Genomic DNA, 18,533 nt, shown 5'->3' on the forward strand with positions numbered 1-18,533 from the left:
TACAAGATCAACAGGAACAACATCTGTGAATTCTTCAACGACATCTTTAAACACCTCTTCAGCAACCCCTTCAACAGACTCTTGGACAGACAAGTCTTCAGCCTGGAGGATACCATCGTCGAGCAAGGCCTGGATACCTTGCTACAGTTTCAAACAACCTCCGCTCTACGCAGCATAACCCAAAAAACCGCTCCCACAACCGGGGAAAACATCGGCCTTCAGCAAGTAGTCTTTAATCTCCAACAGCAGAGTCTTCAACTTCAACATATCCTTGACGGACTTGACTTCTTCTTCCACCATGTTAACATTTGCACCACCATGCTGCGGCATGAGATTGTTGACGATATTAGGAGCCGACGCAAAGTTGATGGCCTTTGAGTCTATGAGGTCTTGAACTACGTGCTTAAAAGCTTTGCAGTTCTCAATATTATGGCCAGGTGCCCCAGAGTGGAAGTTACACCTAGCGTTGGCGTCATAACCCACCGGAAGTCTGCCAATAGGAGGAGCCAAAGTGTGTAACTGCACAAGTTGTAATTGTTGAAGGCTAGGAAGCAACTGAGCGTACGACATCGGAAGAGTGTCGAAACGCCTGTCCATCATCTTTTGCCTCTGTTGATAGGCTGGTCTGTTCCCCTGTGGTTGTTGGTACTGAGTTTGTTGACGTTGTGGTTGTTGTTGTTGCACTGGTGCTGCAGCCGGAATGGCCATAGTTACAACATAGGGTTGTTGGTGGTAAGTCTGAAAGTTATTCATGCGGTTACCCCTGTTCTTATATGAAGACAAAGAATTTGCATCCCCCTCTCTCCTCTTCTGCCCTCCAATAAACGGCTTCTTCGCCCCTGATGATGATCCAACTCCATTCTGGATCTTACATGTCTTCAAGTAGTTCTCCACCCTCTCACCGGTAGAGACCACATCAGCAAAGTTGGAGGCGTTGCAACCCACCAGACGCTCCAAGTAAGACTCGGGCAGTGTATTCATGAACATGTTGGCCATCTTCTTCTCCAACATCGGAGGCTGAACACAGGAAGCCGTCTCTCTCCAGCGTTGAGCATATTCTCTGAAGCATTCATTGCTCTTGAGAGACAGATTCTGGAGTTGAGTTCTGTCAGGTGCCATGCCTATGTTATATTGATACTGCTTTACAAAGGCCTCAGCCAAATCTCTCCAACAACGAATATGAGCTCTGTCCAGCCTCATATACCATTCCAAGGATGCCCCAGCTAGACTATCCTAGAAAAAGTACATGAGCAGCTTCTCGTCATCGGAGTATGCAACCATCTTGCGGAAGTAGGCTTGCACATGAGTCTTCGGGCAAGAGTTGCCATTGTATTTGTCAAACACCGGGACTCTGAATTTTGGCGGAACTCTCACGCCTGGGACCAGCCCCAAGTCAGCAACATCTACTCCGAGAGCATTCTGCCCCTCCACAGCCTTCAGCCTCTCCTCCAACCTCCTAAACATGGGGTCCATGCCATGGCCCATACCAAAGTCCTCCTGCAGCAAGGTGAACTGATCCTCCTGATCATCATGAATGGGTTGTTGATCAGGGTTGTTACGTGGGATTGGGATAGGCCCCGATCCATTGGGTCCGTTAACCTCTCCAACTGGAGGATCAGTTACCGTCTCTGGTTGGGTAGTGGCGGGATTCCTCTATATCATCTGCCTAAGCTCCTGCTGTCCTTGAGTCACTCCTTGAACCACATCCATGAATTGGTTCATGCGAATTCTCATCTCGGCGAGCTCTGCTTGTAGGCCTTCCATTGCTCTCTGTTGATTTCTTTTAGTACCGTACCGGTGAATGCCTGAATCAGCTATCCTGCTAGTGGAACACCAAACAAAATGAGAACCACTGCGGCGGTACCTGTTATGTAAGACATGCAAATGGATATGTAAATGCAATGACATGTTTATCAATTCCAAAGGGTATTCTACCCCCTTGATTCCAGTCTCACATCAGGTAAATAGTACAAGAAGATCGAGTCGTGGATAAGCTTCTGAGTCCGAGATGCAATAAAGGAAAGCCATCATATAAATGAATTCAAAGAGAAGGGCCTTAGCCAACAGTACATCAAGAGAGGATCTCCACAACAAGCCTGTGGATCATCACTACAAAACAACAAGGAAACACAACCAGTAAGAATAGGAACAGAAAATCAAGAATCAGCCTCCTGTATACAACCCATAAGGACTGCTCCTAACTTCAGCCAGTAGTGCCACCGTGTCAGGATGATCTGGAGATTCTGTCAAACGCCAGATAAGCAAATTCCTCTTGTGAATAATCCCATCCAGTTCGTTGATATGCTCTATGTAGTAATTCCCATCATCCTCTCCGAAGACCTCTTCAAGTCTGGATTTCTTCAAACCCGCCAGCACCTTGAGTTCTCCAATCTGTTCTTGAGCCTTGGCAAGTTGATATGTGACGTAACCATTGGTTGTACAAGCGCACAGAAGCTCATTGTTCTTCTCCTTCAGTAGAGTCTTCAACTTCTCCATCTGACCAGTCAATTTGGCCACCATCTCCTCCTCTTTTGCCTTCCGAGAAGCTGAAAATGCATCCCATTGCTCTTGCCACCCACCTAACTTACCACGGGCATCTGTTAACTGCTGCTTGACTCGCCTCAACTCAGAACTGGATGATCCTAAGGCTTTGTCAGTCTTCCTGAAGAAGTTCACCTCCACAGCCAATTTCTTCTCTGCTTCCTCTTGCAATCTAACGGCTTCCCCCTTCTGATATTCCGCCTCATGGTATAGACGCATAAAGTCTTGCAACTTCACACTCAACTCCGAGTTTTCAGTTTGAAGTTCCTCCATGGCATTCTTCAATTTGCCATACTCCTCTCGGCTCACCATTGTTGACTGCTCAGGAGTAGGTGGATACAAAGGTTCTTCAATAGGAAATGGCAGACCAAACTCTTCGACTCTTCCCTGAAGCCAATCTTCATACTGAGGGTAAGTCCTGCAATCCCCTTTGCCAAGCACAGTCCTTCCTCTCTTGATTACCTTGAGTCAGGCCTCAGCTGCCTTATGGGATACAGTCAGATCAGACGAAGAATGGAAAAACAGAGATTCTTCCACATCTTTTTCCAAAGGCGGAGTCTTTAAAGCATACCCAAACTGTCTGACTGCTAAATAAGGATTATAGTTGATTCCTCCTCTCCTTCCTACCAACGGTACATTCGGGAAGTTCCCACAACTATGAATAATATTCGCCCGAAGCAAGTTCTGGTCAGACCACCAAGAAATATCTTTAGCTCTTATCCCCATCAACCTCTTCGACCAACTCAGCGAGTCCTTAAAGTCAACGAACGCTCCTGACTTGGGTAGGTGAGAACTGAACCACTTATAAAACAAGGGTGCACAACAATTCATCGATCCTCCTTTTCTATTCTCATTCCTATGATGCACTGAATGAAAGAAATCTCCCAGCAAGGTCGGCATTGGATTTCCCAACACGAAGAGGCGTATTGCGTCTACGTCCACAAATTTTGCAACATTATGGAACAGGACAATCCCGTATACGCAAAGAGCCAACACAACATTGAAACCTCTATGATCACCATCTCCAAGCTTCTTCTTGGCTTCTCCCACTAAGAAACTCAAATGAAAACCACTGACTCCTCCCTTCTGACACATATTAGACTTCAAGACTGATTTCCCCAAATATGTGGCTGAAGCAACCATGATGAGATCGGGCAGAAACTCGGACTGTAGAATAACAACTGCGGCTTGATAGGAACTCTGAGAAAATTGGCAACCTCCTCCAAAGTAGGGACCAAAATATAATCTGGGAATGTAAAACACCTCAATGGAGGGTCATAGAACTGCAGCAATGTAAAGAGAGCGTCGTGTTGATCTTTGGAGAGAACCGTAACGAAGCTTAGAATCAAACTGTAATCCTTCCGGAATCTTTCTAGAGAATCGTGATCCATTAACTTCATCAGCTGTTGAATGGGATCCAAACAAACCACCGAAAATTTGTAGGTGACATGTCTCTTTCTGCCAATATCCATCTTAGGAGAACCAGAAAACCCCGACTAGAATCAAGAAGAAGATATAAACCCCTGGGAATAGATAAACATGTATTAAATGATGTGAATTCAAAATGATGTGATGCAATGCAGTGACATGGAAATCATGATTGCTGTATCCGCTTGAACAACTGTCAGGTTGAACTGTCTGAAGAGAAACCCACTGAGGAATATAATACGAGATACAAAATCTGCTCCAGAAAACCGGGTTGGTTGAAGGTTAAAGTTTCCTGAATTTAGCCCGCCTCTCACTGGTAGGTTCTAAGAACAGAAGTTCATCAGCTTCTTGCCCTTCAGTCGAATAATACATTTACCACTGAAGGTTTGGCATTATTACGAGTCAAAAGACCTCCACTGACTCCCCTCAACAGGACATCCTAAAAGCAAATTCCCAGCCTCGGGGTCCTCGGGTTGAGCAGCAAGAATGCGCCCACCAGAGCTAACATAAACGCGTCTCGGAGGAGAGGCATCGGCTGAGTCCTCGGGAAATGGTCACCAGAGTCGACGATTTCTAGAGGAACATCTGTCGTTATGGAACACCGATAGGACAGAATATATCCAAGAGAAACCTCGTCTGGATGTGGGTCTTCATGAATGACTTAACGTAGCAAGATGCTACGCAAGCCTCATGACTATCCACTCTAAAACCTGTGTGTACGCTCAAGCCTGGGTAGTAGGCTTATCTCTCATGGAACAACCCATCCCAACAACAACCAAACCCCACAGGTCCAACAGATACAACAATCATATGTACATAATGCAATAAGATAAATCAGGTACATGCTGAAAGTAAATAATTGTACAAAAGAATAAACACCCAACAAACAAGAAACTACAAAAGCCAGGAGGGACTCACATAGGGAAACCGGGTCCCCAGCAGAGTCGCCAGCTATCGCAACCTAAATGCGAAACGAAAACAATCGGCAAAGGAAAAAGAAAACAGAAGAGTCGCACCGTTCGTTATTTATCCCAAAGGAGGGAAAGGAAATGATCGAAGAAAACCTGAAGAGAAAGGAAAAGACAAGGTCTCGCAACCAAATCTTGGGTTCGGGAGTCGATTATGCGAAGGGAAGGTATTAGCACCCTTACGCATTTGTAGTACTCTACGGGATCCACTCTTGTTGTTCTCGTCTAAAGGGTGTAGGTTTATCTAAGGTACTATTTACTAAGAGAGGGTCAAAAGAAAATGACTTGCACGGATGTCGCATCCACTGCATACGTATCTCATCTGAACATGAGAATCAGAGTCTTCGTAGCTCGACTACCTATGGGTTAAAGAGAAGTGTGATCGGTAAGACATCGCGTCTTATACCTACGTATCTCATCTGGAATGAGAATCAGAGCAAAACATAGTTCAGCCTAACTAGGGGTTAAGGATTGCCATCCGAACATGGACTTACAAAAGAGGACACCAGCTATGTCAAAGGAAGGTGGGCAATGTGTTCACATCCTAACAGTAGGTGTCGCAGCTCGCTCAATCGAGTCTTAGGCAGTTACCTCTTTGCAATAGAACGGACTATCATGCCACAAGATCGGAGACGCACGGAAGGTCTAAAAGTGGGGAAGCTCTGCCCTAGAGTTGTCATGCAATGTGGACCTATGTGTTAGGATTTACAAGGGAACATCCACCTAATGTTAGCATGCAAAGAAAAAGGGAATTCTACCTATGTTATCATACAAAGGGTTCTACCTAATGGGTGCTACCTAAACGGAACAAGAGTCGGCGGATGGATCAAGGAGAGGAGTCACGGATGAGAGTAGATGGCGATGCCTGAAGCAATCGACTTACAAGAGGTAGATGGCGATGCATGAAGCAGTCGACTTACAAGAGAAAAGGCGATGCATGAAGCAATCGACTTACAAAAGGATGGATGAATACGTGTTGGTTCTGTTAAGTTTTGAAAATGATTACTCGATGTTGGATCGAGGTTTTGATCTTGTTTTGAAATGGTTATCGGATGTTCATTTTAATTCTTGTATTAACAGATGAATAAAGAATGAAAGAATAAATATTATACACTTCATGGGAGAGGGGTACATTTGTTATGAATGGGGATTGTTCATGGAAATCAAACAATAAGAATATATATGCCTCATACATCATACAAGTAGGCAACAGTCATTAATCAGATTAGATAAATAAACAAGTATATAATCAAGTCCAAGACTCAAAGAATGAATAATGTAGCATTAAACAATGCATGGGAGTATGAACATGTTAAACAATCAAGCAATAATAAACATGGATGAAAGAAACAAGTATAACAAACATCAGATGAATCAGACAGATGCAACTATGCACACAAAGGATCACTGAATAATTTAATCAAGAAATGATGCAAGGATCAAATAAAATCAAGATGAAATGCCTCTAATACATGGCATATGAGATGAACAAGGGAGGATCAAAAGATCTCTTCAATTGCCATAAGCAATCCCTAAGTCAAACATCAATCATAGAAAAGTCAATTGAAAAGTCAAGTCAACTAAAAAAATATGAAATAAATAGCAAATTAATCAAGAAAATTATGAAAAATTAAAGTAAATGAGGTGGGGTCAGGACATCATCATCCCCCAAAAAGATTTTAAAAATAATAAAATTTAGTGTATAAATTAATTGAAATAAAACAGAAGTCAAATGAAAAGTCAACCAAACAAACTAGGTCAAAAATAAATCCAAAATAAATTGAAAATGGGAAATAAAATTCCAAGAAAAGTTCAGGTTGACCATGAGACATTGGTCAACCTTCATCCCAAAAATCAAATGCTAAAGATAATTCTAAGTCATGAAAATAAAATTAAGAAAAAAAGTGTGTTAAAATGAACCACTTGAAATAAATAATTAAAATAAAATATTAATATTAAATAAATACAAAAATAAAAATTAAATAAAATTAAATAAGACATCAGAAATGTGGAAAATATTTTTTTTGGGATTTTATGGACAAAGGAAATATTTTAAAATAATAAAAATCAAAACAGAAATTAAAATTGAAATAAAAAGGAGAATGAAAATGGAAGGGGGTGCGCTAGTAATTTAATGTGAACTGGACAATGAAAGAGCGCTAGTGGGCCAAAAACGTGGGGGTGTGGAAAACGCACAGCCAAGGCCCATAGTTCAAACTGATTATTCAGGGGCGTGACAAAAAATGAATTGAACATTTATTTAAAAAATCATGTGACTTTGAATCAATAGGGCAAGGCAATTTTAAGTCACAAAAGGACAAAAGCGGATGGACTGCCCAGATTAAAAGCGTGCGCCTGATCCAATGGTTATTAAAAAGACACGTCATCGTCTTCCTCACAAGCCAAACCCTAACCCCATAATCATGCAGAATTCGCGAAAATGAAATGAATTTTTCCAGACTTCAACAACAAAATGCAACCAACGTAGTGCACCAAATGGCATGACATAAAAACCAAAGTTCAAGTATGAAATGTGAGGTTCATCATGGTATCTTATTTTAGGTAAAATAATGGATTTAACATGGAGAAATGTGGACATTAAGATGACACCATGAGCACGGCATGAACAGAAAATAACATCACAAATTCATAACATGAATCATTGCCTCGTGTTAAGGGCTTCAAAAACAGGCATGGCATATGGTTATCATGAGAATGATCATGAAGCAAGCATATAAATAGTATGGAGTAATCATGGAAAACATGATGATGAGCATGGATATATATTGATACATGGCCATGGAAGAGAGTGACAGAGTTACCTAGTGGATGTAAGGTCCACTGCCTCTTGGTTGTGGAAAAAATGGGAGAAAAGGATGCTGCCTCTTGGTGCTTCACTTCAAGAACTTGTGAAATGGAAGAGGAATGAAAACAGATCTTTTGCTCCTTGCCTTGCTTAGCTCGAAAATAACAGCCACCTTGCCTTCAGATTAGGGTTTAGTGCCTTAAATATGATGGACCAAAGTGTCCTTAATGGGCTGAAAATTGTTTTGTTTTGGTTTATGAGCAAATGTGCATTTTGGTTGCAAATGGTGAGGTGTAAAAGCAAGTTCCTAATTTTGGCAAAGGTTAAGTGAGTGGAAGAAATATGCATGGCCAAATGAGGAAATAGGACATGGGCTGGTCGGTTTTGGTCTGGCTGCAGCATAACTTGGTTTGGCTTGTGCAACATAAAAACAGTCCAAGATGATGACTTTGTGACTATGTATCTTGATGAGCACATGACCAAATGGTAAGACAATGCAAACAATAGAAAGAGTTCATGGAGCTTAACATCTTTCATGTTGGGCACAAATGGAAATGATGAATGGAAGAATGTGAAAAGTGGCCCCAAAGTCATGTCATCACAACTGCAAAACTGATTGGGCCAGTTTGGCCTAAATGCTGCCTAGAAAACCAAGTCATGATGCCCACTTTAGGTGAATGTATCTCTCAAACCAATTATCCAGATGAGATGATTCTAAAAGGATGTGAAAGAGGACATGGCAAGGTGTAATTATTGTGAAGAAAGTATTTTCAAATGATGCCTTGAAATGCAAGAAAACTGGCCAAGAAGTCTTGACAAACTTTGAAGATTTTGGGACTTAGAAAATTTTCTAAGTGTCCTAAAAACATGTCTCACTTTGACTAAGCATAACTTTCTCAATCTTGATCAAAATTGAGCAAACTTTATATCTCTATAAAGCTTGGAACAAGAGGAACAACTTTCATGTTGGAGAAATTTTCAAATGGAGCTTTTATCCTGATGGAAAATGGGCTTAAAATGAGTGCAACAACCATGAAAACTTGCCCTAAATGGAAAGTCAACCATTTCCAAATTAAGTAACTTTTCTAATTCCTGATTAAATGACGAATCCATGGTCCAAACTTGATCAAATTTCATATGTAGGCTCCCTTAGGCATGAATTTTGAGATTCCACTCTCAAAATGTCAGGAGTTGACTTTTATGGCCCTATAGTTGACTTTTCCCAAACTGTCTGATTCCCGATTCCATTGATAAATTGAAGCACTTCTAGCTCAAATAAAGAGCTGATTTTTTTGTATATAGACCCTTGTGGACATATGGAGGGCCATGGAAAAGATTTTCACCCAAAGAATCAGAAATAAACTGATTTTATACCAAACCCTAATTTTAGGGCAAAATGATCAAGAACTGATTTCACTGTTTGCCAATGGATCTTTCTGAGATAATTATGAATCTTCCTAGGCCAAGATGCCTCTCTAATCATGACATGGATGAGCCCCTATACTTCCAACCAAACATTGCCTGTTGCAGGTAGCCATGAAACCCTAATTTCATGATTAAATCCAGATGAACACTCTGAGAGCTCTGAATCCTCCACTGATGAACTGAGGACCATAATAAGATACTTGGACCCTCTGAGACCCTTGAGACTTGTACAATTGGAGAATGAAGTCCAATTCTCAATCTTGCTTTGTGTGGGCTCCTTATGTTAAGGAGTGATCAATCAAACCCTGATTTGCAAGTCACTAATGCAGTATGCAATGAGTATGACCTAATATGATGCCAATGAAATGTGAAACATAATCCCATGCTTCCAAGGAAAAAATGAAGGGTAAATTTTGGGGTATTACACAATTCAAAACAACTTCAATAAGTCCAATTAAATTTTCATAGGTTTAACATAGTCAAACAAACTTTGACTAATTTTCTCACTAATTTTTAAAGCCAGGAAGCAATTAAAATCAATTAAAAACAACCAAAAATAGCATAATATGAATTAAAATCTCAAATAATCTCAAAACAAACAAGAAATTGTTGAGATTATTTTTCATTGACTTATCATGATCCATAGATGCTATGAAAATATTTTTGTATTTTTCTAAAATCAGAAAGCATTTTAAAATGAATTAAAATCATTAAAACCCAAATAATTCATGAAAAATATCAAATGAGGTCACAAAAATAATTAAAAATCATAAGATGAAACTAAATTTTTAAAGAAAAATTTTAAAGTTGGTCTCAGATTTTTCTGACCTCATATGAATTTTTTCTGAATTATTTAAAATAGAATGAATTAAAAGAAAATAAAGAGAAAATGAAATAAAACGAAAAAGGCTGAGCCACCGGATCCATTTCATTAATTGACGTGGCGTATTACACGGCCTGGATCTGAGGGTGCATGGAGTACTCAAGTCAGCAGTGAAACACAATGAATTAAAAGAAGTAATCAGAATGGATGCACGAGATTAGATCGTGAGGGAGAGATCTAAAGGCTGGGATCAGAACACGTGGTGGTGGTGGTGGTGGAAACCACCATCTTCTCCGATCAACCAAACAGAATCCGACCAGAATTGCAGGAAAACAAATCTCAACAAAAATGAAAAACAAGGGCATGGAAATGAAGCTCATGTGATCTAGATCATCACTGTACCATTAGATTCCTCTCATTCTTCCTATATTTAGAGAAAGATGAAGGAGAAAATCATGGTGTCCACACGGGTTGATCTTGAAATGGAAAATTAAATGTACCAAAAGCTTGCCTCAAGTATGAGGACTTCAGAGAACCACAAAAACACAAGAATACTACATTGAATTGTGAGTTTTAGATCCAAACAGTTTGAGCTTGTACCTTTGAAATGGTGAGTTTCTGGCCACGAATCCTTCAAACTTTTTGCTCCTTTTTTTATCTCTGAATATAGGGAAGATGATTGGCTAAGGAATCTAGCTTTGAAACTCAACTAATGTTGCTGAATTTCAAGCTCGAAAATATTGAAAATGGTGATTGATTCCTTTGGTGAGGGTTGTGGTTTCAGTTCAGCAGCATGTGCGATCTTCAAAAGGTTATGAAATGAAGGAGAGGAAGCCCTTATTTATAGGTGAATGCATATGATCATCACACTTTTCTCATGTGCATGAGAATTGCAATTTTGAATGCATGGGCCTTTGTAGACATGTGAGAGGCCCATGAATGGCTGAAAGAACTTGCTGAGCTCATATGGAGAGCATGTGGTCATGCACATGGAATGGAAAAGGCTTGCATCTCAAGTTTTAACATGAAATGTCAAAATACACATAAATGAAGAAAAATTTGAATCTCTCAAATGGTAGATCCAAATGGCTATTGTGAGTAATGGTTGGAAAGCTCTTGAAATAAGGAATAAAAGTCATGTTGGGCAAAAAGAACATTTGACATGTGCAAATTGATCAAAACTGGCTTGGAAAGTTCAAGTATAAAACATGTTCAAATCATTTTGAAAAGGTCAACCAAAAGTAAGCTTGGTTAAGCCCCTCTTTCCTCATGATAAAAGCTTCAAATGAAAAATTCTCCAACATCAAAGTTGTATAGCCTTTCAAGACAGTCAATTTAGACTTAAAGTTTTCATCATTTGGATTTTCTATGACAAAGTTATGGACATTTTAAGTTGGGTATTTTTCAAATTCAATGAATTAGGTCCAAGATGACCTATAATGTTTTGCAATGGCACATGTATTTACTTTAGGATTATGAAATTTTGTCCAACATAATATTTTAAGTAGAAATATCAAGATTTCCAATTCCTTTGGTCCCACCTTAAAATCATAGAAATTGAGAAAGTTATGCCCTTGGCAAGTTGACCCAAAATTAGGGTTTCTTTCAAAATGACCTATAATGTTTTGAAATGAATGATGCCCTTCCAAGATTCAAATGTATTTTTGATGAACATTAAAGTTGTTCATATGGTTCTTAGTAACATGTTTTATTTTTGGGTCATCTTCATTTGATAAACACATCAAAAAGTTATAGCTCATTAAACCTCAGCTTAGTCAGATGACTTAACTGGTCAACTTTTCAAAGTCAAACTTCCAATCTTGATGAATAAATGATTGAGGGGCCTAAAATAGGCTCATATATTCATAAAATGATAAATGAAAGAACTTCCCTTGATTAAATTTGATCAGAGGTTGAGATTGCTTCATGGGCAAGGCACAATCAAAGCACAGTGAAATTAGGGTTTCCTTGGGAAACAATCTTCAAGCCCTTTGGGTTATCTTGATCAAATTGGAAAATTGAGATACTTGTGAGACGTATATTATGATTAGAAACTTTGTAGACCATTGTCATGCTTTTTCTCATCTTCATCTAGCCATTGCATTGGGCTTAGGAGCCTCCTAGTTGCATTGTGGAGCACATGATCACTTGAGCTTCAAAGCAAAAAGAGTTAGTGACATATTTTTGTGCTTTTGGTTAGTAATCAAATAAGAAAAGCAATAACATACAATAAAAGCATGCTTGGTGATCTCAAATCACTCAAACAAGTCCCAACCCTAGGGTTAAGGAGCCAACCATGCTATGATCCTTGAGGCAATGCACTTGTGCAATAACATGATGCCATGAGGGATCTTAGGGTCAAAATTAGGGTCTTACACTCGACTACGGATACTTTAAGAATAGTGTCCTTATATTTAATGTGATCTCATGATTAAGTCACACTTGATACATTAAACGGACTAGCTATTCTAGGGACTTTATTAAACAAACATAATAAAGAAAAAGCCTTTTATTATTAATAAATAATTCGATACAAGTACCAAAAGTATTTGCCTCTAGGGCTTACACCAACACATAGAAGCTAGATTTCACTTTTTAATGAAGAAGGTGAATTAAGGTGAACTTAAAGTAAGGCTTTGCTCAAATGAAGCACAATTGGCCGACATTTTCACCAAAGGATTGAAGATCGACAGGTTCCTAACATTGAGAAAGAAATTAAGAATAGTTCAAATAGATAATGATTAATGTGTTTCAACAAATTGGATTGTAGGGGTATGTTGAAATATTAGATATAATCCAAGTTGAGTTGTATGACCCAAGCCCAAAGCTAATTAGGATTTAGGGTTTGTTACTTAGTTTGTTATTTTACTTAGTAGTCAAGTCATGTAGGTGTATATAAATAGACACTTTGTAATTTAATTTTATCGTTCAATTCAATAATACAATCCTTATTTCCTTATTCTCTCTCTTTCTCTCCTCACTAAAAGTGTCTCACGCACTAACAAACAACACATTATGCAAGAATCACATTGCACTCTAGCATTCCTGTAAAGTGACAATCTTGGTAGCAGAAAAGACCTTGATTAAGAGCTAACAGATCAACCAAACCAACATCCTCACTTGCAAACTGTACAAGCCTACGAGCAATATAAAATGGCTCTTCACCTCCTTTTAACATTCTTGCCAACAAATAAATCGATGCATCAACATCACTTTCCCTCATAGACTTGTGCAATACACTGATCAAATTATAGTGTTATTCCCCAGCTTTATCATATGTAAGATGTTTGCTTTGAAGTGCCCCCTTTGCATCCTCTACACTAACGACAACAACAACAACATCCTTGCATTCTTCATTGTCACGGTGTACCCGAGCAACTGTGGTAACATCGACAATCTCCAACACATTCAAAGCAACACGAGCATCCCCGTCACAATTATTACCTATACTTTTTTTGTTTCTTTGGTTATAACCAGACACACATTAAGATGTTTTCTCATACACATTACCGTTGTGAAGATATAAACATCATGGATTTCAGCTACCCTACAATAACAATACCTAAACTATATGGTTCAATTACTTTGAGTAGGAATGTGAAAAATGTTGGTCCAGCCACATACACTGCGAAGGTTCGTGCACCAACAGGAGTTTCCATATCTGTGAAGCTTGAGAAATTAAAATTTGAGAAGATTGGTGAAAAGAAGAGTTTTAAGTTGACAGTTGAAGTTACTAGATCAGGTTTGGCTACTGTGTTTGAAGGGTTAACTTGGTCAAATGGTAAACACTATGTTAGGAGTCCAATTGTAGTTGAGGGAGTGAAAGAAGTTTAAATTATTTATTACCAGATTTATGTATGCAACTACGCATGTGTAAAAAAAATTGAGGAATCGAAGTTGTTACAAATTAGGTACAATTTTAACTGCCGATTAACTACAATTTTTTGGGGTTCATGAACAATGTTGATTTTAGCCATGTGGTATGTCACTTCAGTATTATGCCACACTGGCACTGTCATGTGTATGTCCAGTAAAAAAACTTCCACGTAACATTGCCACGTCAATTTCGATTAATGGTCGTTAACAAGAAGGATAAAAGATATGAATGAAAAATATTAAAAATGTGAATAAAAAATATTTTTAGAGGGACTAAAAGTGAAATTGACAATATTTAGAGTATAAAAACTTAATTAACTCTTATACTTATTTATTTATTTTTTAAAAAGAAAATTATCATTTGGGTTGATGTATTTTCGATTGCCGCCTAAAAAACAAAGGGTAGAGTATGTAATTTAACACAAAATACAAGGGTAGAAGAGTAAAGAAGCTGTATTTCGACCTTTTTATTTTTCCAATAAGGTTAAGGACTGTGAGGATTATGATCTGATAAGATCCTTCCCTGAGTTTTGTCTGTTTCTTTGTTTCGCAGCGCTTCACTTGGCCGTTTCTCCTCAACGACGTCGTTTCTCTTCGCCGGAAAAAATGTCAGGGAAAGGAGCAAAAGGTTTGATAACAGCAAACAGAGACAAGGACAAAGATAAAGATAAGAAGAAATCAATTTCTCGTTCTTCTCGCGCTGGTTTGCAGGTAAGAAATCATTCCTTAAATCTCCCTCTTCCGGTTCCGTCATTTAAACCCTAACCTTTTTTTTACTTTCACATATATCTATTTACGACACCGTTTTATATGACTTATTAGGGTTTCTTCTGTATCCACGGACTTTTCTGTTAATTATTGATATTTTTTTTGTACTGAATTGAAATTTGTGTTATATGTTATTTGCAGTTTCCTGTTGGGAGGATCCACCGCCTTTTGAAGACGAGAACCACCGCTCATGGAAGAGTCGGGGCAACGGCTGCTGTCTACTCGGCGGCGATCTTGGAGTATCTGACTGCAGAAGTATTGGAACTGGCTGGGAATGCTAGCAAGGATCTTAAGGTTAAACGGATTACTCCGAGACATTTACAGCTTGCGATTCGAGGGGATGAAGAATTGGATACTCTGATAAAGGGGACTATTGCTGGAGGAGGAGTGATTCCTCATATTCACAAATCTCTTATCAACAAATCTTCAAAGGAGTAGATTATGGCTGCAGAATAGAACATTTATGTCACTACTAATTATGGATTTTTGTTTGTCGGGTACAAGAACCTTGAAATAATGGTTAAGAATGTCGTTGATTGTGTATAAACCTGATGTTTTGTTTCTCAAATTTATTAATATGGTGCTAATTTCAATTAGGGTTTATGTTATTTTCTTTCAATTATTGGGATTATTGGGTCTGTGGTTTCATGTGCTGGAAAATTACTACCTGTTAAGAATTGAAAGTTCTGGTTTGGGCTCCACTTGGTCTCTCATTATCATAACAGATGTGTGATTCTTGCATCCTCTGCACATGTAAAATAGAAAACACTTCCCTCCTAGAGGAGTGGTCCTATACTTTTGCATCATCATGATAAAAAGACATGTCTGTAGGGCCTAATACAAATGTTGTTTTGTAGCAAACAAAAGATTGATCCTGATTTGATGCTTTCAAACATTTATAATTGTTGAATGAAATGAAATTTAGTTTGAAACACAAAATTGGAAGGTGAACTGATATTAGTTTTCTCATGATTTTCGATCCAAATATTAGCAAACAACAGTGCAATATATCTCGATGTGAGAACTGTGTATTTCAAAATGACTGGTATGAGACCGTTGTGCAACATAAAATTGTAGACATGCTTATACAAATTACTAAGAACATAGTGATTTCAGAATTTTGCTGTATGCGAATGGAAATGTTAATTCCAATTCCGATTTTGTTAGAAACCGAAATCATAGTTTAGGATAATTTCAAGAACAAAAACAGTTAGGATCTGGAATTGCATTTCAGATTTTATGCATTTAATCAACACAATCCACAAACCAGTCAAATAAATACACAAGAAACAATAACTAGTTCAGCACCAATCCATGACAAACTTGGACCCAACTAAAACTTCCCCTAAACTAGATCTACCACTTGTACACCAGAAAGCAGAATAAGCTTCCTAAAATCTGAACTCTAAAAACAGTAACGAATCATAAAAACTCGGTAAAAAATCCATCAATCCAACAGCTTCCACCTAATGTCGATGCAAAACTACGTTTAAATGGTAGCTACCTTAGGTACATCGACGGGAAACTGATCAATTTCATCAATCCAAGGGCTTTTCTCCTTAGCAGGGTTGATGGTCCTGAGAGCCTTCCACACTGCACTGTTACACTTGAATCCAGAGCCAAATGCTATTTGCCATGTTCTATCTCCTTTCTTGATCCTCCCTTTGGCTTCTGTGTAAGCAAGTTCATACCAAAGCGAACTGCTAGATGTGTTTCCGAAACGATAAAGTGTCATCCTCGATGGCTCCATATGCCAAGGAGGTAGCTGCAAGTTTTTCTCCACTTCATCCAAAACAGCTCTGCCTCCGGCATGGATGCAAAAATGTTCAAAAGCTAGCTTGAAATCTGGAATATAAGGCTTAATCTTCATCTTGAAAAGTTTCTTCACAACCAACGTAGCGAAGAATAGAAGCTGCTCGGACGTTGGAAGTACAAGCGGCCCTAGTGTAGTGATATTGGTTTTTAAAGCATCCCCAGCAACTGCCATAAGATCTTTAGACAAATTAACACCAATCTTGCCATCTGCATCTTCTTCTTGGGTTACACAGCTAAAGCACTTGTCATCAGAAGCCTTGTTAGTGCGAACAGTAGTGATCAATCGGTATTTCGATCTTCTTTTGTCCGAGCTTTTATTGGAAAGCAGAACCGCAGCTCCTCCCATACGAAACAAACAATTAGAAACAAGCTTCGACCGTTCGTTTCCAAAGTACCAATTCAACGTGATATTCTCCATGCTAACAACCAATGCATATGAATTAGGATTGCCCTGTAGAAGATCTTTAGCAAGATCGATTGAGATCAGCCCCGCACTGCATCCCATCCCACCAAGGTTGTAACTCTTCACATTCCCTCGAAGCTTGTAATGATTGACAACCATTGCAGATAGCGATGGAGTTGGGTTAAACAGGCTACAATTCACAATCACAATTCCTATATCCTTAGGCTTCACCGAGGTCTTACCGAATAGCTCATCAATAGCACCAAACATCACAGTCTCGGCTTCTTTCCTAGCTTCCTTCATCGAAGGGTTAGGAGGAAAGTTGAGGACAGCCTCAGGAAGGTAAGTGGATTCCCCGAGTCCCGATCTCTCGAGAATCTTTCTCTGAAATTCGAGATTCTCCTCCGTAAAAGTACTAATCAACCGAGACTGATCCATAAACTTCCTTTTTGTGCACTTCCGCAATTCTTCTGGCTTATAACACGAGAAATCGACAAGGTACACTGGTTTCGGACGAGTCAGAAAGTAGAGTGTGGATAGAAAAACAAGTAGAGTTGAGCAAAATATTACAGATAACAAATTGTATTGTAGATTCTCCCAAATATCATAAAGATCTTGGATTGAAAAAGTGGATAACTCAGCAGCAATTAACACCACAAGTGGTGAAAGAAAAAGGTACATTCCATGAGTGATTAGATAGTGATAACCAAGTTTAACATACTTCAATTTAACAGATTTCTTGAAATCAGGTAGGTTCCTAGATGAATGTGGCATCAAGGGTGTTGTAACTGGTCTTGCACCTGTCATTTTTTCTCTGTTCAAAAGTTGAATCAAACTACTTTAGTTAGAGATTTTCCATTAATGGAAAAATCATGAGTGATGACAAAAGGGCACTTAAATCTCAAAAAAAAATCTAGCAAATTCCCTCCAAAAGACCCTTTTTCAGTAGGAACTTCTACTAAAGTACATTCAAAATAATAATCAATAAAAAAGCTTGCTTTCTCTAATTTACATGCTCTAACATAAAAATCAGGTGGAAATTGTTGTAGATAGATACAAGTGAAAACAAAGATGAAGACAGTAGAAAGTAAAAGCATGAAGTGAGTAAAGAAAATTCGGAAACATGGAAAAGATTATTCTGCAAATGGAACAAAACCCAGTTCACAAAATTGTACCTTGAAGAGCAAACTGACCAGAGATCCCAGTAGAGAGAGAGAGAGAACAAGAATGAAGAAGGAATAATTGTTTGTAGTTGTACTTGTTTAAATTTATATGCAGATAGAAAAAGTTGAAGACAATAGAATATGTTTAATTACTCTTTAGCTCTTTAAATATAAGTTATTTTGAAAAATTGGTTTTCTATTTTATTATATTTTTCGATAATGATTTACTATATTAATTATTTTAAAAAACATACTCATATTAATCTTATATTTAAGATGAAAAAAATCTCTCTCTTGTGAGGATTGATAGAAATAGTGCCAAAAAAATAGTTAATGAATTTAAGCCGTTAATAACTTTAAGGATAATTTTAAAAATAAAAAAAAACTAGTACACATTGATAAATTTGTTGTTATTAAATAAATTTGTATGCGTGAATTACTTAAGTGAGTAAAAAGAAGTGAATTATTAAAATAGATAAATAAGACTTTTTTTATAAATAAAAAATTAAATGAAAGT

General features: G+C 38.3%; 2 protein-coding genes across 2 annotated transcripts; one reads left to right on the top strand and one right to left on the bottom strand.

Moving 5' to 3' along the window:
- Window positions 1-14,331: 14,331 nt before the first annotated feature.
- On the top strand, window positions 14,332-15,231 carry LOC127073618 (probable histone H2A variant 3). Its single transcript, XM_051014791.1, has 2 exons — window positions 14,332-14,578; window positions 14,777-15,231. Exons 1-2 carry the CDS (start codon window positions 14,474-14,476, stop codon window positions 15,071-15,073), a joined length of 402 nt encoding a protein of 133 aa, XP_050870748.1. The 5' UTR covers window positions 14,332-14,473; the 3' UTR covers window positions 15,074-15,231.
- A 614-nt stretch (window positions 15,232-15,845) lies between these two features.
- On the bottom strand, window positions 15,846-18,160 carry LOC127073617 (3-ketoacyl-CoA synthase 11). The gene is made up of 2 exons (XM_051014790.1): window positions 18,029-18,160; window positions 15,846-17,667 (listed from the first exon to the last, which is right to left on the bottom strand). Exon 2 carries the CDS (start codon window positions 17,658-17,660, stop codon window positions 16,125-16,127), a length of 1,536 nt encoding a protein of 511 aa, XP_050870747.1. The 5' UTR covers window positions 17,661-17,667; window positions 18,029-18,160; the 3' UTR covers window positions 15,846-16,124.
- Between the last annotated feature and the right edge of the window lie 373 nt (window positions 18,161-18,533).

The sequence above is a fragment of the Lathyrus oleraceus genome, chromosome 4 (genome assembly GCF_024323335.1).
Source record: "Lathyrus oleraceus cultivar Zhongwan6 chromosome 4, CAAS_Psat_ZW6_1.0, whole genome shotgun sequence".
NCBI lineage: Eukaryota > Viridiplantae > Streptophyta > Magnoliopsida > Fabales > Fabaceae > Lathyrus > Lathyrus oleraceus.

Bases quoted from the DNA above. Each gene is read 5' to 3' on its own strand.
- LOC127073618 (XM_051014791.1), top strand. From the start codon at position 14,474: ATGTCAGGGAAAGGAGCAAAAGGTTTGATAACAGCAAACAGAGACAAG. The intron at 14,579-14,776 runs GTAAGAAATCAT...TGTTATTTGCAG, and splicing joins CTTCTCGCGCTGGTTTGCAG to TTTCCTGTTGGGAGGATCCA.
- LOC127073617 (XM_051014790.1), bottom strand. From the start codon at position 17,660: ATGACAGGTGCAAGACCAGTTACAACACCCTTGATGCCACATTCATCT.